The 27443-nt window shown below is 39.5% G+C and overlaps 1 protein-coding gene across 1 annotated transcript; it reads right to left on the bottom strand.

Moving 5' to 3' along the window:
• Positions 1-142: 142 nt before the first annotated feature.
• txlng (taxilin gamma) lies at positions 143-27443 on the bottom strand. The gene is made up of 11 exons (XM_072381052.1): positions 27375-27443; positions 25714-25822; positions 24734-24881; positions 20649-20740; positions 18728-18898; positions 5031-5225; positions 4649-4768; positions 4412-4486; positions 4077-4169; positions 3234-3329; positions 143-3058 (listed from the first exon to the last, which is right to left on the bottom strand). The coding sequence occupies exons 2-11, from the start codon at positions 25804-25806 to the stop codon at positions 2687-2689; spliced, it is 1455 nt and encodes a 484-aa protein (XP_072237153.1). The 5' UTR covers positions 25807-25822; positions 27375-27443; the 3' UTR covers positions 143-2686.

The following is a 27443-nucleotide window of genomic DNA, read 5'->3' as shown; positions in this document are numbered from 1 at the left end:
TTGTCATTTATGTAAAATGTATTAATTTCTTCAAACAACTACGTTTTTCTCAGACTGAGGATTGGCTCAACTGTATAAGATGCCATACAAACAGGAGTTCTCCCACTTATGTTTTTCTGACACTGAAAGACTGAAGACTCAGTTATTGCAAATCCTACAAAATGTTTATTGAAAAGCAAGACATGGCTGAGAACATTATACAATCAAGAAGTAGGTGTGGGCTCTTTCTAGCAAAAATAAAGCACTCAAAGCTGATAACTCCTGCCTCTTCTTTCACAGTCTTACCTGGAGAGGTAGATATTGACATTATCTTAAGAGTCAATCTGGGGCAATGCCAAATTGAAAAATTCTGCTCAGCTTAACCATGACTAAAACTATCCACCTGATTCTCTTCTCTGATTCTCTGATCTATCTTCTCATTTCTATTCAATTTGAAATCAACACAATTGCGTAAGGAGCAATATTGAAATGGATGCAGTTGTATAACCACACCGCATTACATCCTCCACATTTGCTGTGATTCAACAGATAAAAACTGAAAGGAAATCTTTGTCAGTAATGTGACATAATACATTATATCTAATCTTCAACCTATATACTTATATACTATGTGTCACTGATTGAACTCAACATATTTTTATTCAAACTCAGATGTAAATCACTTGTTTTCCCTGTACAAAGCTCAAACATAGCAACCCGTTATTCTAATGACATTTTTCTAATATAATTTACATGATTTCATGTCAGTAATCCAAGGCTTTTGAGATCTAAACAAATGGAAATCGAACTACTTTTTTTTTTTTTACAAGCTGTCATCTCCTCACATGTAACATGCCTTGAGTCATCTACTGATGCCATATAACATAAAAACATGTATTGAACTGAATTTCATCTTATGTCACAATTTCTTCCATTCTACAGTCCAATTTGAGTTATTTTAAGAACACATTTGACCTGGTTTAAAAATGCATAACAGAGTAGAAGATGGAACCAAAAATGATCAAACTCAAGTTTAAATTCTAATCCTCAGGATTACTGTGCTGGTTGCTTGGGGTCAAGCAAGATGTGGCTTCACCTGCAGTAACAAAAATGTGTTTTTTATGTATCAACCCTGAGTGCTATTCAAAATAATAACGTGAATGAACCACTGTGGGCAGCAAAAAGCCTCTTTATCACATTACCTACGACTGCAAACAAGGCAAAAGAGGACAGCAAATGTCTTGGTGACACCCAAAAGTATCAAGTTAAATGAAATGCAAGCTTGCATTGGGGTTTGTTTTGTGTCTCCTGCTCACTAAAGTAAATTATTTTTTGAGTTGTGCACAGGCAGATGTTTCACAAAATACACCCCCCTCCTCCAAACTATATCCCTAATGCTTGTTAAAGTAAATTGTCAAAGAATTGAAATAACACCTTTATTATGTATGATCAAAAATAATGTAAAAAAAATAAAAATAAAATAATAAAAAATAATAGATTAAAACATGGGAGACAGAACCTCAGACAAAACAGGTAACCCAATCATTTTCTGTCAACCTCCAGGTATCGAGTCTGTCTCAGTCTGTCAAATATTCTTTCTTTTCCAACTCGAATCAAGCGTATCTTTGTACTGATAAGCAAGAAGAAAAAACCATGAGTCTGGCTGCACCATACAGCAATCTGTGTGTTCCGTTTTTTTCTTTCTTACAGGAGTCTGGACTGTGGTGCTGTCAATTAGTAGTGGTATATTAGGCTAGTGGTTCAAATGCTGGACATAATGGGCAGTCTCAGATCTAAGGCCCTAACAGATGTTGAGCCATCACAGAAACAGTTTCCCTGACAGTGCCACAGGGCAAATGAAAGATCAACTAATGCTGACAGTAAAGAGCTGCTTGATTCATTTGCTCGTTTTGGTCAGATGAACACCTGAAAGACAAGCCGGTTTTTGTTTTCTTTTAAAGCTCAACTTTGACATGCAAACCTCTGAGGATGATTGATGTTCATTTGAAGTGTAACTTGAAAGACTAGCTACTAGTATTGTATGGCAGTGGAAGTCCGGCTCGTTTATCCAAACTTTTTACATTGTGGGTGTTTGATCCAAAATACCTTCTTTTGCTTTATCATTTTATTTCGTAATGTGTCATATTATCTTTTCAGCAATGCCTTGCATGATTTTTAAAAAACAGTAGCTCAGATTACTTATGCATTTGCCCCTCACAGGAATATTGCTATCTGGCACCTGCCAAGCTGGCTGCCATGTTGACTAACTCTAGTCAGCCACTGATTGGACCCATTTTTGAAATTTGCCAAAAGATATGTAACATTACAGGGAGATACCATGAGAAGAGATAAACAGAAGGCAAGCAAAACTTTGAACAATTTCAATTCAACTGCATGTAAGTATTGTATGAAAATACAGTTATAGTAGAAAACTGACTACTAAATGCTCTGCACCAATTAAAATGTGGCAAAGGTTAAGAATAGATTCCTTGATACAATCGTTTTATTAAGTGACACGTCATCCATCACACAAAGATTCAATATCTGTATAGAATCTGTAAAGTTAAGAATAATATCAATAAAAAAAATGAACTGGCCATCTGCATTCAAGATGGCTTTTCTGTCTACTTCTCAAGCCTGGCTAGAACTGTGTGGGGCCCTGACATCACACCTTTCTCACCTCCACACATAGGGCACGACAGCTTGTTCAGTCCTGCAACGTGGCTGGAGGTTCTGTGGACTGGGCTGGTTCAGCAATAGCTGGGCTGGTTTTGTCTGTAGCAGCCTGTTCAGGGTTCATTTCAGGCTGTCTGGGAGTTGGCTGGATGCCCCCAGTCTCCTGCTCATCACCATGTGCCAAATCCTTAGAATCGTCAACAACATCTTCTTCCTCCTCCAAGACAGAAGGTTCCTGTTCCTGGGCTGGAGGGGGTGATGTAGTCCCTTTGTTTCCCTGCTGCTGGAGTAAACTGAGGCGATTGTTGAGGTCATTCCTCTCCTTTTGTAGAGCTCTGCACAATCTCTCCAGCAGCTCCAGCTTCCCCTGAAGAGCTTTAAAGTGGCCGTCACGCAGAGTTTTCTACAATGCAATATTTTGTGAACACTTTAGTTAAATTTTCTTGACTCAAAACCACGAAAAGTTAATGGGTGGACACTGAATAAAGATTAGAAAGTAACGTCTCCCATGACGATAGATATTATTTGAATGTTTTCATTTTTCTTTTTGCTGCAACAGCTCCGATCAACATATTTACCTCCTCTGCCATTTGCAGCAGGGCCTGGTTATTACTCTCCCATTTGGTCCTCCACTGTGTTGTTTCCTTCTCCAGCTTCTTTATCTTTTTGGTCATCTACATGAAAATCCAGGTGGTTTACAGTTGGCAGAGAAACTAAGCTGGGCAATGATGCCCAACATTCATCTAGCAGCACTGTTTAAACTAGGTGATAACGCACAACATACATATTTCCATTATCTATGAATATACAATATTGTCATGTTATTAAATTCCTATTGTTCATTATGAATATTACTAGGAGTCACTGATATTATAACTACTAACACTAATAACTACCAATATCTTCTAACCAAAAAAAACATAACAAAAAACCATGCGCATCGATTTAATTACATGTAAAATGTCAAATGTTCTGCTGCCACTGACTGACTGAGCAGAGTCAGAGAGAGAGCTGTCTGAGGAAAAGTCACCTCCTTGCACTCAGCTGGGCTGTTCTTTTATAGAAAGTTGCAACGGTTTGGGTAAAGAAGCTTTCTTTTAAAAATATATTTAACAACAAAGCTACCAAGTTGGCAACAAGGGGAAGTTCTTAGCAAGTCTACGATGTGCTCCATAATGGAATTGGGGCCTTGGGTGCTGGTGAATCAGAGGAAAGGTATAAACACTTATGTGGCTTTACCACAGAAATAGTTTTTTTAACTACACTAATAGAAAGGTCACTGATATTCTATATCTTACTTGAAAAAAACACCAGCTAATAATATGTCTAATAATATCTAATCAACAAGCCCTAATGTAAAATTGCTGATATAAAAAAAGAAAAGTAACCCAGTCCCCAACACTTGAGACAGTGACACTCACCTTTTCCATTTCTTGTCTGAAAGTAGTAAAGACTTCGTTGCTTTTGGCCAAAGTGCTTTGAAACTCTTCAAACTTGTCCATATAAAGGGAGAGCTGAGAGATCAGAAGAAACCGATGAGAAGCCACTTTCAAACCTTTTATCTGAACTGTTGAGCATTTCAGTAAATTCTTGGAAAGAATTACTGAAATGATCTTTATAATTAAAGAAAACATAAACATGATGAAAATAGGTAAAAAACAAAATGTATAATCTGAAGCAACAAAGCATCCTCAAAAAAATAAATAAATATCAGTGTTCTCCCCTACCCAAGGACTCTTTGAATGCGTGTTCTTACTTGTTGTTTAAGCTGCGTTTCTTGTTCCTTCATCATTTCACACTTGCGTCTAGATTCTGTTGCATCCTTCAGCAGCTAAAGCAACACAGCAGAGACAGTTCCACAGCTCTCACAAGGCTCAAACACTTTCACAACCTAAAAATATCCTAAATAAGATTTTATCTCTTCTAACCCACTGGTCTCTTTCAGTGCAACTGAAATTACTCAGACAAAGAACAGACGGGACGATGCTCTTACAAACTCTCTCTCTCGCTGCTGCTTCTCTTCAACTTCTTTCATCATCTCAGTGATTCTCTGCAGTTTGGCATCCATCAACTGCTGCTGCAGCTCCTTGTGCTTGAACACCTTGTCTATGTGCTGCAAGAGTAACGGATTTCAATTAGGCTGAACATCACATGGTGTGACCCTGATAAACAGTGATTGTCTCAGTACAAAAGAATGATAATCTAGGGATCCATCCCAGCTTTCATTGGGCAAGAGGCAGGGTACAACCTGGACAGGTCACCAGTCCATCACAGGGCCACACAGAGACAAACAACCATCCACGCTCACACTCATTGCTAGGTTCTATTTCAGATTCACCAATTAACATGACATGCATGGTTTTGGGCAGTCTCACCTCTTCTCTGAGCTCGTACTGCTCTATGAGCTTTTTGAGCTTCTCAGCAAGCTCCATGTTCTCCTGCCTCAGCTTGGTGTTATGTGAGCTGTGCTGTTCCATCTGCACTTCGATATCACCCAATGTCATCTGGAAGTGCAGCATGGCTTCTTTCCGCTGCTCCTCGTACTCTCTGGACCGCTGGGCATTCTCCTCCTGTCAGGTGGCACATGATAAAATGGTCCAAACTTATATAGAGCCTTACAAATTGTTCTAAACATTGCTTACAAAGTCCATTTCCACAAACACAGTACAACTCTGCTAAGAATGACCTGAGAGGCTAAGAAGGCCTACAAGAAAAAGGACTTCCTGGCACATAAACACACAGGGGGTACAGGGGTGGCAAGGGATACAACACCTAACCAAACACAAAGGCAGCATACCGACTGCACTGTAAATACCAACACCTCACGTTTGCTCGTTTTCAGGTTGACAGGCCTGTTAGTTTTACTGCAAACAAAAGCTTCTGCCTATCAGAGGTCGACCGATACATCAGCCGGCCAATATATCGGGCAGATATTTGCGTTTTTTACTTGTATTGGCATCTGCAATACGTGCGTGCGTTCGCTGATTAATTAGCGCATTCAGCAGCCATGCATTGAGATGCTGGAGATCACGTGAAGCGCATGCATTGCCCCTCCCTCCCTGGCAGAGAGGAGATGTAACGTTGGATGACTGCCAACAACAACAAGGGTAAGTTTTACACTTTTAATGTATTTTAACTGTCTAATTTAGCTGTATTATCTGCACTTTGAAAGTCTGTCTCTGTCTCACTGTGAGCAGGAGGGAGCTGCAGTGTGTCGGTTTCACTCTGACTGAAAGCAGCGTTACTCTTTCTCTCTGCCACTGAAATTAGCGGGTAAACGCGGGTGTTTAAATGCTAGTCGAGCCCTTTACAGTCGGCATAGGGCTTCTTTCCCACTGCCTAAAAAACTGACGTTTGATCTCAAGCTGGATAGCTGCCACCGTTGTGTGTGTGCGCGCTCCCATGGAGTATCATGCATGCACATGAAAACAATTACAATTCACTATGTGTACAGCATCTAACTTTACATAAAATAATGTCCATACACTGCAGCGGTGCTTAGTGTTTTTTCGCCTCCACTTCCTCACCGAACATGAGAAGCTCTCTTTTCTCGTTGTGACACGTTCAATAAGTGCGAGCAAAGTGGCGCTGTGTACGAGTCGCGATACGGGTTAGTTCAGTGTACCTGTCCCACTGCGCTCTGAAGCCAATTGTCAGCTGGTTTAAACGCAATTTTTGCCCAGTGAGAAAGGCGGACTCGGAGTGTGAGTGTGAGAGACATCGCTCTGTGTGTGTGTGTGTGTGTGTCTCTCTCTCTCTCTCTTTAATTTACTAATCAAACAGAAGATGTAGTACTAGATGAAAATATACTGAATTTGTGGGGTTTTTTTTTTAATTTTTTATTTAAAGAAATGGCTGAAAAGAAATGTAATCTTGTTTGGCAGCACTTCACTGAGCCAACACCAGGCAAGACTCTGTGCAACATCTGACATTTGCTGGTGAGCATAGGTGCTGATACCGGAAAAAAGAAAAACACTTAAAATATGTGGAGTCAAAGATCATTATTTTTTTTAAATCGTGATATGATATTTTTGCCATATCGCCCACCCCTAGTTCTACATTGTTTCCTACTGTTAATATGTTTATTTTGTTAATAAATGTTTTTTTTTTTTTTTGTTTAAATTGAGACTTGTGTAACATTTGTTATCATTGTGTTATTTTTATCATGTAAATAGGGGGAGGAAACCAATATCAGCTTCAAGAAATGTCCCAAAATGAAAAATCAGCAGCACATATTGGGGATCAGTTAAGACTGATGTCAAAATAATCAGTATCGGCAGAGGCCTTAAAAAAAACCTGCATCGATCGATCACTTCTGAATAGGGATGCACCGATCCGATATTTGGATCGGATACCGGTACCAATATTGCAGAAAATTTGAGATCGGGTATCTATTACAAAGGGCTGATCTCTTGTCCTGCCCAGCATTTGGCATTCATTCAGGGGCCTTCTGCCCCCTCTAGTGGTGAAAAAAATTAAGTTGGGACTACCTCTGATTTTTTAAATTTTTTTTTTGTTTTTTTTTTGTTTTTACCAAGCTAGAGAAGCTATTGTTTTGTTCAGATGCTTTCGTAATGGATGTTTAATTCCCATTTGCACTAAACTGTATAAAGAGCTGATTGTTATTTATTTTGAAAGTCTACCAACCACGCTAGTGAAGCTATTGTTTTTTTTTCTCAATATCAGCTCCTTTATTATTTAATATTTTGTTTTACATTGTATTTTGAATCATGAATTGCACTGACTGCAACAGTTACACGTTATATTTTTATGGCTAAGATTGTTTGTACAATTATTAAATACATAAGTAATTCAGTATATCTATAGCTGTTTATTTGTTTTTAAAAAAAATAGGAAAGAAATGTTTAAGTCTGATGTTGCCTTGCACAAAAGAATGATCCTAGTCTTTTCCACACAATGAAAATTACCGTTGTAACCATAGACTAATAATTTTAAAAAATAAATAAATAAATTTAAAAAAAATCAGATTTTATCGAGAGGCAAAAAATCTGGATCGGGACATCCCTACTACTGACTATCACACATTCACAGTGCAGGAAGAAAATTGAAGTATGTGCTGATGTCAAAAAGTACAAGATAGGCTCCTGATTAGATATTGAGCAAAATAATATAATCCGGGCATGTACTAACCTGCTTGTTGGAATATTCACACACGTACCCTGTACCAAATTTTCTCACTATCCTGCTCAGTGACTATCACTGTTGCTCACAAAAGCATAAATCTGAACACTTGAATAACTGCAGACCAGGAGTTCTCACAGTATTAATTATGAAATTCTTACAAAGCTGTCCATACAGTTAACCTTTTTGGATTGATTTGATTTTTAGAAGAATGTGTTCACAGTAGGGCTGCAGCTAACGATTGTTTTAGTAATCTATTTAGAGTATTCTATTGATTAATCGAGTAACCGGAAATTCTTTTGCAATAAAAACTATCTAAAGAAGTAAAAACGACAGGTGTCTTATCACGAACCAATCATTTGTTTTTGGGGTTTTTTTGTTGTTTTTTTTAGAAAAAAAACCACCAATTTAAATATTGAACTGCATGTGAAAAGACCAAAACCAAGAGGAGCATTTAAATGAAAAAATGCAGGACAGAAATTGAAAAGGCACCATACTTCCCAGCCAAAGCCTCAGCTTACCTTCTTTCTTTATTAGTGTTCTTCATAACTAACAAGCCCATCGATTTACAATAAAATGTTAAAGTGGCATCAGTGGTTAGAGTGGGTCGTCCAATAACCACAAAGTTGGTGGTTCGATTCCCACTCACGCCACTCAAAAAAAGATTGGTGAAACTGACAGCTGGAGGGGTGTCAGTCCACCTCCTTGTCCAGTGTATGGCATCCGTGTGTGTGTCAACAGGGGCCAACCTGGATGGGTTAAAAGCGGAGGACAAATTTCGTATGTATACATGACAATAAATCTAATCTTAATCTTAAAGTGAAATGTTACACTTACTACACTCAGACTCAATTTGTGAACTTGGTGTCTTCTAATGAGAAGCTGTAGCAATCATTTCAGCCCTAGTGAACACTTTGTCTAAATTTGCTCATCATACATGGGTTTAATAATTGGATTTTTTTTTTTTTTTTTTTACTCTTACCAACATGCAAACTCGCATAAGGGCAGTAAATGTTCTGGAAGATTTGCTGCTACATTTATCCGCTGTCTCACCTACTGATCTTTAATAGTTCACCATTTCAATTTTGAACTACTTTGAAGTTCAGTTAATTTAAATTCTTTTAGGTTGGAAGTGAAAATGAAAGACTCGAGAAAGAGAAGAAACTTGCAATGAAATCAATGATACTAAACATTAAATTCTATCAAACAAAATGGAAAATATCCATGTGGAACAAATGTGTGGACAAAAGACTAAATCACTTCTTCTCTAACAATGTAGTTCATTATTAATCTGTCTACCTGTTCCTGAGATATCATTCCCCTGAAAACTGCAGGCAGTGTGATCTCAGTCATTGGGGCTGTTGGCAGGGGGTCTTCCCCTTTCCGAATTACTTTTTTTTTTTTCTTTTTTTTTTTTAAATTGTCAAGGACTTGCAGATATTTTCTCACACTGGAGGGATGCCTTTTCAAATTAGAAGCTGATGAAGCACATGTTCTGACTTGTTTTTTAAGTGCAGGCGGATTGTGATGGTAAATTTTGTGTCTCTTAAGAAACCCCGATAACAGACTTTCCAATCTGCATTAACTATTTGTCTCACCCAGACGCAATGATTGTTTCAAACTATACGTCTCTTAATTAACACCCAGACAAGATAATTGTTTTAACTGCCTGTTTCTTAATTATCATCAAGACCACATCCTGCATCCTGCAAAACCTTTGCCGGCCAGCAGAAAAAGAAAGGTCTAATATTTAATTTCTCATCAGAGGCATTAGGAAGGAAACGCAAAACTTCCACCACAGGATATAATTTGCAGAGAAATGTTAGATTTTACTGTCGGAATCATCTGCAGTCAGTACGTAAAATTCCCGTAAGTAATCATAAGCAGACAAGGAGTCTGATATGCACGCTGCATCCGCAGCTTCTCTCCTTTCACCTTCACTTGCCATTTAAGAGCAGGACTGCACTGGTGTTGCCGTGGAGCGTTGCTGGTTTGTTATGCTAGAATCCACAGTGCATCGTGGGTAATGTGGTGTGTGGTAGGTGCAGTGCTGGGGAAATGTAGGCAGTGACAACGACATGCTGTTGCAGGATCCCTCATAATCTGAACAAGTTCACATTCAAGTTCTTTACTTGCAAATACATTGCTTTCAGTTCAACGTTCTCAGAAAAACAAACATGTTCAGTGTCAGCATTCTTTTGAACTTGTGCACAACACTGGTCTGGTGTATATGTGAAATGGCACAAGAGCGCTAACAAGGGACACTATTACCATTGCTACTCACAGAGCCACTTGGAACAACAGGAGAGCTGTGTGTGGATGCTCTTGATGCTCTTTGACTTCAGCTAAGCATTTAATATCATTCTAGAGATAAGTTACCATCAGAAAGCTGCTCAGCTTAAAGTGGGTTAAACTCGGTCCAAGGGCTCAGGAGAATATTGACTTTTTCATTATTGAGGGTATTTTTCCAAAGGAGGTATGAAGTCAAACAATACCGTTTGTAGTAATTGACACCATCTATTTTCCCTGCAAAGTCATGCATGTCTATGTGCATTTCTCATGCCTCTCACATGGTGATGAGCAAGAAAGGGCATCAAAATGACAATAATAAGTAGCGCTCCTACACACATTTCCATCAAAGGCAAAATATTGTAGTTACACATGTGGTGGATGCTAAATATCCATCTATGTTAGTCAAAATACTGAAGCCTATAATAATGACTTGCACTTTAAATCTAACATACTGGATAAAAAGTCTCTCAGTGAAATACAGAAATCCATTTGGCTCTCCATTCTGTAGTCATTTGATTTGTAAAAAGAAATCTCCAACTCTCATTACTAATCTGTTGATAAAATCAATTGCACAACAGCTCTTCCCCACTTCAGATGTTTTTCTGTTTGTTTTCAAACCAGTCTAACAGTGTGTGACCATTGATACAGCTGTCTTTTTATATGTTGTGTCACCCTTTTCCCTAAAATAATCTATATAAGCTTTCATTAAAAAGAGTTATTGGTGCTGGTAGGAAGGACCCCCCATATCTCTCTTGAGCTGAAGAAGCCTCACACTGATCACACTCACAATGTGATTTTAACACAATGTGATGAAGAGGATAGGCAGTGTTTGTTTCCTATGTTCATTTACTTGTGCAGCATTCTTATTTTTACAATCAAGTCACGGAGGTCTAAACTTTGCATATTTGATGAAAGTCTGGCCCTGATAATATCTTTATATAAAAAAATGGGGGTATGCAAAATGACTCAATAGCGCCGTCAGAAATTTACAGAAATTCAGCCCCGTCCACTATTTGACCCATAGGTATGAAAATTGGCAGACACATGTAACATGGCATGGTCCATTAAAAAAGGCTCTTGTACCTACTAGTTAAATCAAACAGAAAGTCAGCCATTTTGAATTCAAGTGGGATTTTACACACTATTCATATTTTTAACAAACTCCTATCATTTTTGTCAAATCATCCTGAGTCAGTATAAAAGGAAGTCCCTTATGACAAAAAAGTTCTTAAAAGTCTAACTCCATTTCTCTCCTGGACACGTCTCTGTATAATGTCATCTCCACAGTGCCACCCACTGGAAACAGGAAGTTCCATGTCATTATTCCAGTGGCTTAATATCAAATGTCTTTCATTCGCCATCAAATAAGAAAATGCTGTTGCTCTGTAGAGCTTTGTCCTACACTGCTCATATTTTGCATGATTGATAACTCTCTTTACCTGAACACATTTGCACTCACAGTCACAGTGCCAACCAGATGGAGGAAGGACTCTCGGTGGCCTTCGAGCAACGAGCCCAGGCAAGAATGCCTCGACACAATGGGCACTAGAGCCCTCCGTTGCAACACAGACCGGAGCACTGCCAAGGTGCGAGGGCTATTTATTGCCACTTCCAGCTTTAATTTACAATTACATACCAAACCACATGTAGAGGTGGTTTAAAATGCAGTTTGAAGTAGATTTCCATAGATGCCACAATCTGGCTACTCAAATCAGGTTTGAAAATCCACTTTCATTTAGCATCATGGCATAGGATGAGAGTACAGAGGTGAAAGTGAGGGTCAAAACTGATCTGCCGCTGTTCCTTGCAAGAGGGCTGGTAGCAGTGTCCCACTCATGTGCTTACATACATCAAACCAGTATTGCGGAACTTACCAGGCTGTGCAATATATCAAATTTTGATTTTGGCTCCAAACGAACACAAAAACAGCGATATTGACAACAATATCAACAATTATTATCAAAATACTTTTGTTGTATTATATTTTGTCATGTGTTCTGAATGACACATGCACTTCGCTCCCTTCCAAAGGCTTTACGCACATTATTTTTGTTGTGGCTTTTTAAAAAGTCTGCAGCAGCAAGTAAAGATGGCTGAAGGACGAGAGGTGCAGCAACAATTAGGCATCGTCCACACGCAATACGCTGTCATTTTGAAAAAAAATCTCTGTAAAGACGGAGTCAGTTCCAGAAATATCTGCGTTCACACGGATTCAATGGAAACTACCCAAAAGGATGTAGTACATATGACAGGCCTTTATGTGGCGCTGTGACGCCGCCAAACCAATACACTACAACCAGAAGAGAAGCCATGGAGCATGCGTATAAAAGTCACGCGCTGTTTACAAACAAGCCCCATAACACGAGAAGAGGACAATCATGGCCAGTACAACTCTGAGAGGAAGAGGAGAGTCTTGTGTGGACTGACAGTGAAGTGGAACTTCTACTTCGTGTTACATTGGACTATAAGGCAACTAAATTGTACTTGGAGTCTTCCCACTCCAAGTACTCTGACATTATGCATGCATTTCAGGCGCAGTATCTGCAGACCCCAACGGAGCACGATTTCCCCCATGATGGCAAGGGCGTCACAAAGCCACAGGTTACCGCTAAGTTAAAAAGTATCTGGACAAAATACAGCAAGGCAGTGGACACCGGTCGCCGTAGTGGCCAAGACCGTGTCGTTCTGCTGTACTTTGAGCTGTGTGAGGAGACATGGGGCGGGCCTGCTACACGCGCCACCGTGTCAGCAGTCTTGATGCCATGTCAGCATCAAGACTGCTGACATGGAAGAAGAGTCGGCGGCGGCGACACAAACGTCTTCCGCGGCAATGGAGCTCCCTGGCAATTCAACCCAGTCGTCCAGCACACCTGAAAGTCTGCCTTCTGCGGTCAGAAAGCAACACAGGGATTTGCTCCAGGTATGTTCATGATTTCAAGCTTAACAAGCAAACTATAAGTTATGATACAATAACTATGTGGGAACAGTTACATGGCAGATGCACATTCTTTGTGTAAGTGTATTGCTTTCGTACATAGCTTTGACCATAACTTGTTTTGCATAATAATGAGGCAAATTGGCACTGCTTTATTCAAGGCAAGGCTAAAGAACCACAGAGGGGACAGGCTGAAACGAAGACTAACAGGTGACCAAGGAGCACTAGAGGACCTTGATATCAAGCAGAAGATGTTGGAGCTGATGGAGTAGTCCTCTAAAAGAAACACAGACTTCATGCAGCACCGCAACACAAACGCTGCAAATATTACAAACACCATACAGGAGGGCTTCTCAATGATGAGAGAAGTGATGCTCAAGCCTGTCTAATTGAATTTTCTGATTAAAGTAGAAAACTTAAGACACACACAACACTTTCAAAATGGCATGATTAATACGTAAAGGGGCATCAAATACTACAAAAACACCAGTAGGTCATCTCGTCAGTTTTTGGTCACTTTTTTTAAGGGTCAAGGTACTTGGTGAGCACTCTCTTTCCCTCTCCCTCATTACAGTCAGTGAGGTAGTTGTTACACTCTGTAGGAGGCTGTGTGTAACCCTGTATAGTTCCAAACACGGACTGTTCTTCTAAAGTCTCTTTACGGACCTCGCAGACATTGTGGAGAACAAAGCAGACATAAATGACATTGGCAGGTCATCCATGTTAATGTCCATGGGCCTTCTTAGTGCAGCAAATCTGGCCTATAGGCAACCAAAAGCACACTCAATGACCATGTGCGCCCTACACAAACACAGTCCAAAGTACTGCTCCTGAGGTGTGAAGCCACCATTTGAGTATTCCTTCATCAAGTAAAGCAGCAGAAGGTAGGCAGGGTCACCCAGAAGAAAAACTGGTATTGCCTCCTCGTCGTCGTCCACGGTCTATTTTTTCAGAACAGGACAGAACATGTCTTCAGGTACATGTTTACCATGGAGTTAGGAAACACCTGTGCGTCGTGCACACTTCCACGCCACTTTATGACAACGTCCATGAATCTGTATGTGTAACCACAGACGGCTTGCACATTAAGGGAATGCTTTCCTTTGCGGTTAATGTAAGCCGTGGAGTTGGTGGATGGCTGCTTCATGTTGATGTGGGTGCCGTCGCCTGCTCCCAAACACTGCGGCATGCCATGGGCACGGTGGAATCCTAAAACCACGTCCTCTGCTTCGAGCTCCGTAAAAGGAAGCTTAACACATTTTGGGCCCAGTTGGATGGCGATGGCTTTACATGTCTGCCTAACAATAACAGAGACAATCTGTCGCGACACACCAAATGCGTTAGCTGTTTTCCGTAGCCTCCCCTCGTCGCCTAAGAAGTACAGGGTTATTGCAACTCGTTTGAACGGATTGATCGGTGCCCTCATATTCATTCGATATACGGAGTTCTTCGGTCAGAGCGACGAGAGAAGCTCTGGGCGTGTGGCAATTCTCCCTCCACTCATTATCCACAACCACGCCAGTAGTTTGTCCAGGTCTTGTCCAAAACTTTCTCCTGGTGGCCCTTCTGATTACTCCGCGAAGTGGATCCAAGATCGTGTGGCGAATCATGTTCTACGTGTTCTTTTGATGCTCCTCGCAGTATTATAGTAGCAGAAGGTTTTGTTTTAGCATCTCTAATAGACAACGTTGTTTCTGTAGTACGAGCACAAGCCTGGAGTCCGCCATTGTTGTTGTTGTTGTTGTTATGACGCGTCTAGCGATGGCAGCTAAGGTTAATGGTTAGAGACAGGGCTTATATGTCTTCGTTTCTGAAAAAAAACAAAAAAAAACACATTTGCCGTCCAGACGACTCTGGGCTATCCAGCGTTTTAGGATTTTCCCCACTCTGGGACGTTTTCAAAAAATACAGTTTTCGTACCTCGAAAAAGCCGGATCCGTCTGGACCCGAGGCCAAAACGTATTTATGCGGATTCGATAAAAATGTACTCGTGTGGACGGGTCCTTCGTCTGCAAAAAATTTAAAGTCAGTTCACTTGTGTGGGAACACTTCGGTTTTGAAGACCCAGACTTGGAGCAAAAACACATTATCTACAAGATTTGTTACACGGTGGTGGCTGCACCATTAGGCAACACATCAAATCTCTTTAACCATCTACGACCAACTGATGGAGAGACAAAAAAGGTAAAAAAGTAGCAAAACCCCATTGACCCATATAACACACTCAGTCAACAATAAAAGACACTCTATAGTGCAACACCATATTCCACTACTTCAGAAAGGCAAAAGGCACTTATAAAAGCCATGGCTTATTTTTTGGCCAAAGACATGAACCCACCTAGAGCGGTGAAGAAACCAGGCTTCAGGCATCTGGTGCATACTTTGGACAAGCGCTATGCTGTACCATCACGCCACTATTTCAAGAGTCGCTCTGCCAGAGATGTACACGCAATGTCGTGAAGAAATGGTTAACAGTGTGGCCAAAGCAGACTATTTCACCATAACAACTGACCTTTGGTCCAGCCACACTATGGAGCCTTACATCAGCCCAACGGTGAATTACATCAAGAACGAGATCAATCTCAATACAAAATGTCTCCAAATGGCGTTCATTCCCGAGGACCACACAGGGCAAAACATTGCCCGAGGACTAAAGGATTCTCTGGCGGCATAGGATTTGAAAGTTATGAGGATCATAGGGACATTAAATAGGCTTTGTATTTGTTGTTTTTTAGAGAGTGCAATAAATGATCCCAGGATTAACCGCGCAGTGAAGATCTGCAAAAAAAAGTGGCCGGCAGTTTTCTTTCCTCAGGCTGCTGTCACCCACAGTTCGTATGAAAACGTATGCACAGATTTTTGTGCGTAACTCTACGACAATCCATCAACACGAGCAACCAGTGCGTCTGTGCAAAGCCTGAAGTCAGGGCTGACGTGCCTTTTCTAAACATAAAACACATTTAAAATAAACATTTTAAAATAGTTTTGACATTATAATACATTGTTGAAAGCAAAAATTTTACTTATTTTTACAATCTTCCTTCGGGGGAATGTATGCAAGTTTTAGTTTATTAGTTCTTAACCTGAAAAGTTTATTTTTGTCTCGAACGTTTCTATGGTGGTTACTAAGGGCGCTACTATCGCTGTCGCTTCTGCAAACGTCACATTAATCACCAAAGGCTACTTTTTTGTTTGTTTGTTTGTTTGTTTTAATTTTCTTTTTTCCAGCTTCGCTGCTGAAACACGCTATAAAAGGAAATGCATGCAGGCAGAGAAATGTTTGTTTTGGATGAACAACAGCGCACCCTGAAAGATCACTGCTCCCCCCGATACCTTCTGCATCGAATCAGAGCGCCGAGGCGAATGGAGAGAGCCGGAATACCATCTACAGGAGGATGTATTCACAGACAGCTAATGTATAAACAAATAAAATAAAGACAGGTTTTATTTGTCATTCTTTTGCGTCACATAAAAAATTTAATTGTGTTTCACACATCCACCATTTGGAGATCAGTGCAGTTAATGTCAACAATAAATAAGTAAACATGGATAAATAAATAAAAACGGATAGGGGATAAAAGAGAATAAAAATTATCATTAAATAGGTGCTCTAACAAATAAACAGCTACAGACACCACACACTCGTAGTAGTTTTGTTTTGAGCTAAACTGGAGCGAATGAAATGAGACCCAGGCTGGCTGAATTTAATGCAAGATCAAAATGTTAAGAAACACTGTAAGTGTCCGGAAATCCCTTCATCATCTTCACATCATTACTAATAAACAACATTTGTAAAGCTTTGTATGCAAAAGTTAAAACTCTATATCCAGATACATATTGGCACTACAATATACTGAAGTCTTGGCCATCTAGGACCATCCTGTCAGCCTGGGGAAAGGGATACAGTAGGTATAATTGGCCATATTAGGTCATTAGAAAATAAAATATGAAACTCACTGTAAATTATGGGGAAAACCGGATTTAAAAGTCTAAGCAGACGTCAATATTTTGAACACGTGGCCCTTAAAACATGTTTGAATTATTTCATCCAGCTTGGTCTTAATAAGGGTCTGAGAAAGCCTTGGAGCAAGATGAAAATTAAACTTTGGTGTAGGACAACAGTGAAGACATCTACGTCTCGACCTAGGGAGTAATATATGTCAGTATGAAAATTGTGGGCAGCTCCTGCTCCTCAGAGGTGACCTTTCAACCTTGAACCTGAGACACTTTTGAAGGCTTACAGAGCAGCAACAAAATGGGCTACAGACCAGTTGTAAACAGTTTTGGAAAGCTCTTGACCTATACTACCATCACCTGTGGGACACCTGTAGGGGGCAAACCTGACCAAACAGATGTGCTTCCCAACCCCAAAACCTTTAATAAGTCTGAAAGTTTCTTAGCCACAATTTCACATTGTCGCTGCCCACCACTGTGTAGAACAATTTATTACAAAGTGTAGTTTTTATATCAAGCTTCTGGGTTAGGGTTGCAAAATTAGGGTTTAAAAAACATATGTGCGCATTCTGCAAGTGAAAAAGTATAACGCTAACATGTACGTTTATGTCGTGAGAAAAGCTATGTTATGAAAACATATTAGCTAATTTAAACATGATTCCTGCCACTCGGTTTCATCAAAGGAAAGGGGCGTGTTCATTAGCAGAAACGAATGGAAGCCATTTTTCACTGCAGGGAATTGCGCATGCGCACTGGTCGCTCGTGTCATTGGATATTCGTAGGATAATGTACGAAAATCTGTACATAATTTTTCAGACGTTTCCATATTCTATTGAAAGGGAAGAAAAAGAAGGCCCTTAAACAGGCACAAAAGCAGCTGAATTTGCCTTAACACTGAAGACAGAATATCCAACCAGGTGGGGAGCTAGTCAGGCCATGATTCACAGGGTCCTTGAGCAGCAGAAGGCCATTGTCCTGGTCCTGTCTGATGACTGAAAGATAGGCATCTCAACCTCACATGGCAGGACATTGGCGTAATGGAGGTCATCAATAAGTCACTTAACCCTCTTGTTGAGTTTACAAACACACTTTCAGGGGAGATATATGTGGGTGTGTCTTTTGTCAAACCAACCCTTTACTTGTTCACCAACTCCCTATTGGAGATTCAGGAGGATGACGCAGACCTTGCTAAAAGCATCAAAGTAAAGATAGTTGGTTATGTCAATGACAAATACAGATGATGAGCAACTCAAGAGCACGACTTGGCCAAAACCCAAGACCCAAGGGTCAAGCCCCAGTATGTCGGTGAAGACCTCTGTGGTGGAGGACAAATTAAGAACAGAGATGAAGAGCTTGATGATTGCCATGGTCATAATCATTATTATTATTATTATTACTACAGATGTAGTGAATGTGCAAAATTAAAACAAAAACATCAATGAACATTAATACCATGACTGTCAAATTAATCATATAATCCCTTTTTTTTTTCGGTTTGGCATGAGTGAATCATGAGGAAGAGCAAACAGTTAATGAGGACATCTCTTTTTCTGCTTATAATGTATAACTGATGTTTAAAAGAGACTTAAGTTTCAACAAACAAATTCAGCGTGAAAACAGTGTTGAGCAGAATCTATACCACTACGAGCAGATTGTTGAACAGTCTCTCGTCTGCAAAATAACTGCTTTCTGTGCAAGTGTTTACAAAGTCATGGCTGGAAGGAACAAACAGGAAAAAGGACAAATTACCTTCAGTGTCTTGTTATGTCTCTGAAGCTCCCTACAGAGGCTCTCCAGCTTGCTGCGGGCCAGGATGGCCTTACTGTGTTCCCCCTGTAGATGGATCTTCTCTTTTTGAATCTGAGACTGCTTCTTCTGCAGGGATTTCAGCTGCTTCTGCATGGAGCGGCTCTCTTCCAGCTGAACAACAGTTATTAACAAAAGAGTTATTTTCTCGTAAACTGTTATCCAATTACCTTTTTCAAGTAACAAGTAAGGGATTGCAATTGTAAAACAGTAATTAAATTACTGTTACTTTTCCACAAGCAGACTGCTTTACTAAACCGTGTTTTTGCTCGTGAGAGTGTCTCATGACAATCGGTGCGACGTCAGTGAAGTACTGACATTACTTTGAGTTTGACTCGGTAAAAAGTGACAAAAAAAGTGTCCACTGTACACTCTTCGTGGGAAGAAATGTTTTATTTTATTTTATCCATCTATTTTATTTTTATCTACAGCGAAAAATTCCACCTCAAATCTGAGCAAGCCGGCACAGGAATTTGAAACTCATTGAAAAACTCCCCTGATCCCTCCACCGACATGACTGCTGCGGCTACCACATCCAATTCCACCGGGCAAACCTCCGACAGCCCCTCTCCTGCTAAACAGGGGAAAATAGACGTAAGAGCGAAAGGTGTTTTGAAAAAGAGTCCGTTTCATTTGATTCAAGTAAGTAGTATCAAGTCCCTATCTTGTGGAATAAGCTGCCAGTAAAAGTAAGTAAAGTAAAGTAAAAGCAGACACCCTTTCCACTTTTAAGATTAGGCTTAAAACTTTCCTTTTCGATAAAGCTTATAGTTTGGGATGGCTCAGGTGATCCTGAAACACCCCATAGTTAAGCTGCTGTAGGCTTAGACTGCTGGGGGACCTCATCTGTCACACCTTTCCTCACTTTGCTCTCTTTTTCCCCCTGTTTAATTTCTCAAATGATTTTATGAACATGTGACATTATTTGTGGTTATTAACTTGTGTTTCCCTGTTCCAACAGGTATCCTTTGAATGGCGTTATGGTGTTTCCCCCCCCTCTTTTCCCTCTTTTCTGTCTTCTCAAACCCCAGCTGGTCGAGGCGGATGGCCACCCTTCCTGAGTCTGGTTCTGCCAGAGGTTTCTTCCTGTTAAAAGGGAATCGTTCCTTTCCACAGTCCCTCAGGCTCAGGACGGGAGATTGGACTGGAGACACGTTTCGGTGCAATCTGTTGGTTTCCTTAGCTAGGATATAAATTTTTTAATTGCCTCTATATGAATTAATTGGATTATGATTACAATGAATTGAATTCCAATTGGCTTGAATTGGACTATATTATTTAAGTGCCTTGAGATGACAATTATTGTAATCTGGCGCTATATAAATAAAATTGAATTGAATTGAATTATCCACAATGCTGCCACTAGAGTTTTGATGAGAATTAGCAGGAGAGATTGTACTTCTCCAGTTTAAGCCTATCTTTAGTAGCTCCCTGTAAAAAAAAAAAAAAATAAAAAAATAATAAAAAAAAAAAATAAAAATCAGTATTTCCCTGTAAAAACAGGATTTAATATTCTTCTCACATATAAAGGTCTTAATGAAAACTCATCAAGAATTTTCTGCCCCTTTGCAACTGTAGTGACAAATATGCTTGTGAAAACAATGTCGAGAGATCCCTATCATTCTGGAAACATCCATTCGCACAGAAAAATCTCGGAGAAACAAAGAGAGTCACGATGGCATGTTTTTTCCGGCCAGAGTCATCTGTTGTGTCCCCTAATGAAATCGTCCAGTGACCGGCGTAGTACACAGGCAAGTAGGTAAACAGTTACGCACATGATGGAGTGAGTTGCTTAGCTGAACGTGTGCTTGAAAAGTACATTGTTGGCCTAACTCAAATGTTTGTATTCAGATATTCATCTTACCAAGTCTGCATATTTCTTGCACAAAGCAGCCAGTTTTTCTTCAGGAGTGGCCAAAGAGTTCAGGGCTTGCATCAAAAGAACAACCTCCTTCCCTGGGAAAAAAGAAAAGAAAAGAATGAAAATATTAAAAAAATGCATAAACCCAACTGGAGTGAGAAAATAATCAGAACAGAAAGAGTTTTATTGCCAAGTAGGTTTACACATACAAGGAATTTGTTGTGGTGTGCTGGCGCTTTACAATAACAAAGCTTTACAGTGTATATTACATATGATTACAATATGAATTTAACACAGATATTATATGGACTTTATCTACACAATACTTTATTACAGTAAATAGGCCTTTTTTTTACTACAAATTAATATTAAAAACATACTCTATAAAACAGATGATTAAAATTGTAATAACTTCAAATTGTGGAAAATGATAGGACAGCATTTCCCAGAATACCTTGCTTTATCCAAGTCTTCAAAATGGTTGTCCAAACATTTAGGACATTTTGTTTGAAGTATACTCTAATGGAATAAGCTAATTGAGGGCCAGAGCTGGTTTGTACTTTTGATTTTTGTGATTACAGCAATATGCAAAGAAATAGCATGTGTAAAAGACACCTGTGCTTGTTCATTGATGAGCCAAGATCTCATGATCCCACAAGACATGGAAACCACAGAGCAATCTGCAATTGCTGCAGTGCTCCAGTGTGTGGTTCTATAAAGGCTACCTCAAATTAGCCTTTTGAGCAGCATCTCCAGATAAGTTTACAGATGTGTAATCTGTCTTTTATATTGATAACCATGACATGTACTTGCATTGGGAACTGGGAATCAATCAGTAATGCATTATACTTTACTCACCACTAGAAACATGTAAAGTATTACCTTATACCCTGCTCTCTTTGAAATACAATGACTAATCACATTATTTCTCATTTGCTTGTACAAGTCCTATTCATCCTGGCATATCCTGTGAGAGCAAAGTAGCCTTGGGCATAGCATTATAGAGAATACAAATGTAGTATAACAAAAAACTTGCTGGCACCTTTATTCAAAGCATGAACAGTCTTTAGACTGAGAATATGGCTTGACTTTTCTGCTTACAGAAGAAACACCCTGAAATCTTGATGGAGTCTGCATCCAGCAGTGGCACAAGCCAACCAAATCAAGATGAAGACAGTCCTCCTCCAACTTCAACTTCTAAATGGTCACTAACCAATACACATCAAGTGGATCTGATAGATTATATTATTACATTCATTTCAAATGGTCTTCTCCCCCTTTCTACTGTTGGAAATAAGGATTTCATTAACATCTTGCAACTGGCCCAACCCTCATTCACAATGCCTACCCGAAGAGCTCTCAGAGAGATCCTTATTCCACAACACTCCGATTCTGTGAAAGCACATCTAGGTAATCTGATGGCAAACGCTGGCCATATTTGCCTGACACATTGATTTATGGTCAAATCGATCAATGAGGTCCTTTTTTGGGAGGACAGGCCATTTCCTGGTTGATTTAAATATGAAGTGCATAATGCTAAGCTGTCAGTGTTTTAAAGGGAGACACACAGCTGAAATTATTTACCAGGTGTAGTGTTCCAAATTTTGAATTAAGTTAAATACTTAATGAATTCCAAAGGCACCTCCTGCTTTCATTGCTTTTGATTACTTACAGTTATCTTAATTTATAGGTGAAATCAGACCTCTGTAATCAACTTCAGGGGGAACACATCGCTGTCTGCTTGAGGATCTCCATTAATGGACCCAGCCCTGGAGATTTTAATTATGTCAGAGCTCTGTAGCTGTTCTTTGAAAAGCCCAGAAAAATAATATGTCCAGCACCTGGGCGCAGAGTGTGTAAATAGTTTGTAAATAGCCTGTCCAAAAATGGTGTTTGTTCATTCAGTAGATTGATTGTTCAAGTGAGTGAGTGAGTTTTTGGTATCGTTTTATTCTGAATTAAATTTAAAACACGTCTGATATGCCTTTGTAAGTTCTTATTTATCAACGTATGTTCATATACAGCAATTTACTTCCATGGTCTCAAAATGCACTTAAGTGTGCTACATCAAGCTTAAAAATGTACACACACATTAAAACCCCTGAGGGTCAGAGACTCTCCCACCACAGTCTCCTAAAACCCTGTTGCAATTAATTCAATTCCACTTCCAATTCTTTCCTTGAATTGAATTAAATTCTGAATTTTGTACAACCCTGTATGTATATATATATATACACACACACACACACACACACATTAAGGATGTGAAATCGGCATCGTCTTCAGATCGTTCGATTTTGGCCACTGTCAATCGCCGATCCAACCGAGGGCGGCGCAGTTAGCTTAAATTTTTATTTATTTTTTTTAAAAAAACCTTGCCTGGAGCTGACATGGCAGACAGCAATTTAGTGCCAAAAAGGAATGCTAAATCAGCTATTTGGGCATATTTCAGGTTTTTCCCAGATGTCAACAGTGAGCCTAAAGACCTAACGCAACCTATTTGCACAATATGCAAAAAAAAATTTGTGCCTGTGAAGGATAAGACATTTATAATTTAAAAATAAGAGATATGACTTCATCACCCCTCCAAGGCTGCAAAAATACCCCCAACCACCGCTGCGAGATCAGGTGCTGCGGCCGGATTAAGCACAAATGCATCTCGACAGTCCACAATATCGGCAGCTTTTGCAAAATCAAACAAATACAAGAAAGACAGCGAAAGATGAGCCCAGAGTACAACAGCTGTTGCAAGATATCTGGCAAAGCAGTCAGTCCGATTTCAGATAGTTGAGAGAGAAAGTTGCTCAATGCTGGCTACACTGGATGCGCAATATGAGCCGCCTGGCAGGAAATATTTCTCGAAGGGCTCTGTATGCAGACATGTTGTCCATGAGAAACATTTTTAAGTACACAGTAAAGTGCAGGTTCTAGATATTTTTTCTTTAACATCTTATGGCACTAAATTAATTCAAGATCGCCTTAAAGATCTACATTTGAAAAAAAGATCACGATCTTCCCTTCAATCGCTGATAGACGATCCGATCGGAATTTTTTTTTTTTTTTAAAAATCCCTCAATCCCTATATATATATATATATATATATATATATATATATATATACCACATAAACTGTATGACATTTCAAGTCCGAAAAAGTAGGTCAATGCCGCTTTGAAATCAAAGTCGCTTTCCTATTCTTTCTCCTAATTCTCGTGAAACATTTGGGACTGCAGTGTTAAAGTACATTCTGAATCTTTCTTTATATTAACCAATGGTTCAAAGGACCAAGTTAAGCAACAGCAGGAGGCATTCAATTCCTTAGACATGTTTAAACCTCTCACCTGCATTCTTTGTGGAGACGATTTTATAATGCATTAGGATAATATTCACCAAAATCCCACTGACTGTAAACTGTCAGGAACTTTCTTCTAGTTACCTAACCTTAGCCACACTAAACATTCATCTGAGCTCTTGATGTATGAGAGTAAAAAATTCTTGGCAAAAACAAGAAATAATCTGGAATCTTGTCAGATTATAAGGGAAAGCATGGTTATCAGGTTAAACAAACTTGGAGTTGAGTCTGTGCAATGTAATATTGTAAATGGTAAATGGACTTGTACTTGTATAGCGCTTTTCTAGTCTAACTGACCACTCAAAGCGCTTCACTACATGCCGCATTCACCCCACTCACACACATTCATACAGCACGTCTTAACTACTTAACTACCTGCTTTTTCTAATCGTTCACACACATTCATACCCCAGTGATACACTGGGAGGCAACGTGGGGTTCAGTGTCTTGCCCAAGGACTCTTCGACATGTATCCTGGGGAAGCCAGAGTCGAACCACCGACCTTCCGATTGGTGGCGACTGCTCTTCCTCCTGATTTTTAACTTTATCTTTATTAGTAGTCTCAGATTGTTGGACCTAACTGCATGAAATGCACACTTTGTATCAATTATGTATTTGAGTATTGCCATCAATGTGATAAAAGTATGATAAATATGGGGTCTAAATAAGACAAAGGACAAACATGCAAACATAGTAGCATTTTAAGTGCTTGTAAGATAAATTGTGGGGCTCCTACCAAAAGCCTTGTCCTCTCCAGTCTTAACTTCTCCTACGGGATCAAGCTCTGCCTCCCCCAGGTCGCTGGGACTGTCCTCTCTGCCTGGAGTTTCCCCTCTCTGCTCCACAGTGCAGCACAAACCCAAATGAAACCCTGTATTCTCATCCTGATAGAAAAGACACAAACATATACTTGCCAATAAAGTAACCACAAAGCCCTATAAAACAATTTTGTCAACAAGGAAATTTTGAGTGAAATCTCCACTCAAAGCTGTGGGGTTGTTTTTTACTTTAGTTGCCCCTCAAAGCACGAGCTGCTGGAGGGAGGTGAATCTTGTAGTCTTTTCTTTGACTTCAGAGGAAAACAACATGGGGTCCAAGAGAAATCAGTAAGGCCTTATTATTTGGGTCTGCACCACTGATTTTATGGATGTTCAATAAATATTTTTCAGTAAGTGCTTTAAATACTTGTCAAATGCAATCTCATCACCATCAATTTCTTATACAGAGGCCATCATATCATTGCCAAGGTCAGTATCTTTAAAACCTTAAAGGTTTAAAAAACATCAAAGGAGCTCAAACATAAAAGACGCAGGCTCCTAAAATTTCCTAAAATTGGTCTGATGTTTCAAACATGAGGTTTTTGGTTTTTTTTTTTACTCTAGGCAACTCCAAAGTTAAATAATTGACAACAACACTTACAATGTTGACAAAAGTTTGTAGGAAAGAGCCCAGCATCCAACAGAATACTGAAATTCCTTGTCAGTCTTGTTCAATTATAATAATAACAATAATATAGTTCATGATTTCATCACTTATTTCAATAGTTTTAGATGCATGCATGCCTGATCTAAAAACAACTTGTCACCCATTTTCAATTTTTCATCTTTTTTCTAATGGGAAAAATGGCGTTTGTCATTAGGGTTGAAGATGACATTTATATCAATGGAATGACAAATTCTAGAACTTTCACTCAAAGACAATATTCATAGTGCTTACCTGACATGGGCTGTCCAGGTCAGGTGGAGAATCGCTGCCTCCCACTATTCTTCTGTTCGCCAGATCTATCTCACAGACTTCAGTCGTCTCCATTAGTGTTGATCAAAAGCTAGCATTTCACAGAGATTGGAATGGTTAATAAATATATATGATAATAAATATGCCTTTTAATAGGATAAGAATAGCCAAATTCATTGCTTAGGTGTGGTCTTTAAGTTACTTAAATTGCGTTTTTGTCAAATTACACCGTAGTTCTTAAGTCAGGATTTCATTATAGCAGAGTAGTGCACATTTAGCCATATGACAAAAGAAACTGAAAATTAAGTGAATGGGAGCATCTGTATTGGAATTCAGCTGTATTAATAAACACTTGTGCTCTATTTTACAAGATATTCAAAATGTTGGAACTTTGAAGCAGGGGCAAAGCACCTTGGCCCTTTTAAGTCCAACTGAGCTTCTACATAAAGGAGTAATATTTATAGTGTATAGTCCGGTTTAAAGAAATTCAATTTGGTCAGTTTTGGAAAGACTTGCATGTGCAAATGTATTTCAAAAGTCAGGTTTTGGTCAGAGTAAAGCAATATTTTTTTATTTTCCCATGTGTTATGTAACATGCTTAATGAGACGGGTATTTCGTTTTTAGCCGATTAAAGCCTTTAACATTGCCAGTTGTAATGGGTTTACCGTCAGTGGTCTGGGGACCAGCTTATTCAGAGCTGGTCGAGACGACCTTTAACTGCAGGAGACAAGTCTGTAACCATTTTAACGTGAAGGGGTGGCGTTACACAGCATCTTGTCCAATATGGGCCGCGAGTTCCATGCTCGGACATTTGTTTGCACGTGAATCATGTAACAAAACTCCAAATAAAAACTCCAAATTAAACAATCGTTAAGTGTCGTGGCTTCCGCTGATGCGCGCGTTTCCGCAGGGTGCACGTAAATGTTGGCGTGCAGACACAACTCTGTAAATCACCGATCAAGTACACATCTAGCTCCCAGAGGACATGCTTAGAACTAGTAAAATGTGTGGGGATGGCAGTAAACCGTCTACTACCGCTTTTCTGGAGACCACGACTCTCGTTAAGATTCACACAACCTTAACTATTTCAGCAATAACATAGTCCTGAAACCGGGCATAAATTCAGCATAATCATTTTCAGGATAGAAACCTCTGAAAATGGAAGGGTAATCTAAAATGAGGCTCAATCAACACAGGTTATGATGGCGCGCATGGCTCTCTGCCATCTCTGTTCCGGGTCATGTTAGCTACTCAGCTAAATCCAGCATTTAGTTGTGAACCCTTATAAATTAGCCTCCGTTAGCATACGTGATCGTAAAGACAAGTCAAATGTTACTCTGGGTAGTATGGAGAGCAACTGAGAAGTTAACGTTGGTAAGACGTGAAAGTGTAAAGCACATTTTTAATGTAACACTGATTTGCTAGTGATAGCATGGCTAATATTTAGCTACCAGTGGTTCGCCCTCCTGGCTAACACTACAAGTAAACTTTACTTTTAAAAAATTGCAAACGTGTGACACTGAAAGCAAAAGCTGTACTCTCGGGCTAATAGCAAAAAGTCACCTACTGTGATACAATAGCTAAAAATCAACGTGACACGAACGTCCCAAATTAGTTTCTTATATAAATATGAAGCGTTTACCTGGATGTTTTCACTGAGGACTGATCGAGAGCAGGACACAGTTATCAATTCAGCTGCAAGATAACAAAG

Source organism: Leuresthes tenuis, unplaced genomic scaffold (genome assembly GCF_036924035.1).
Source record: "Leuresthes tenuis unplaced genomic scaffold, fLeuTen1.0.hap1 SCAF_2, whole genome shotgun sequence".
In the NCBI taxonomy this organism is placed as follows: Eukaryota; Metazoa; Chordata; class Actinopteri; order Atheriniformes; family Atherinopsidae; genus Leuresthes; species Leuresthes tenuis.
Note: the sequence above shows the minus strand (reverse complement) of the source record. Positions and strands in the feature narration are given on the sequence as shown.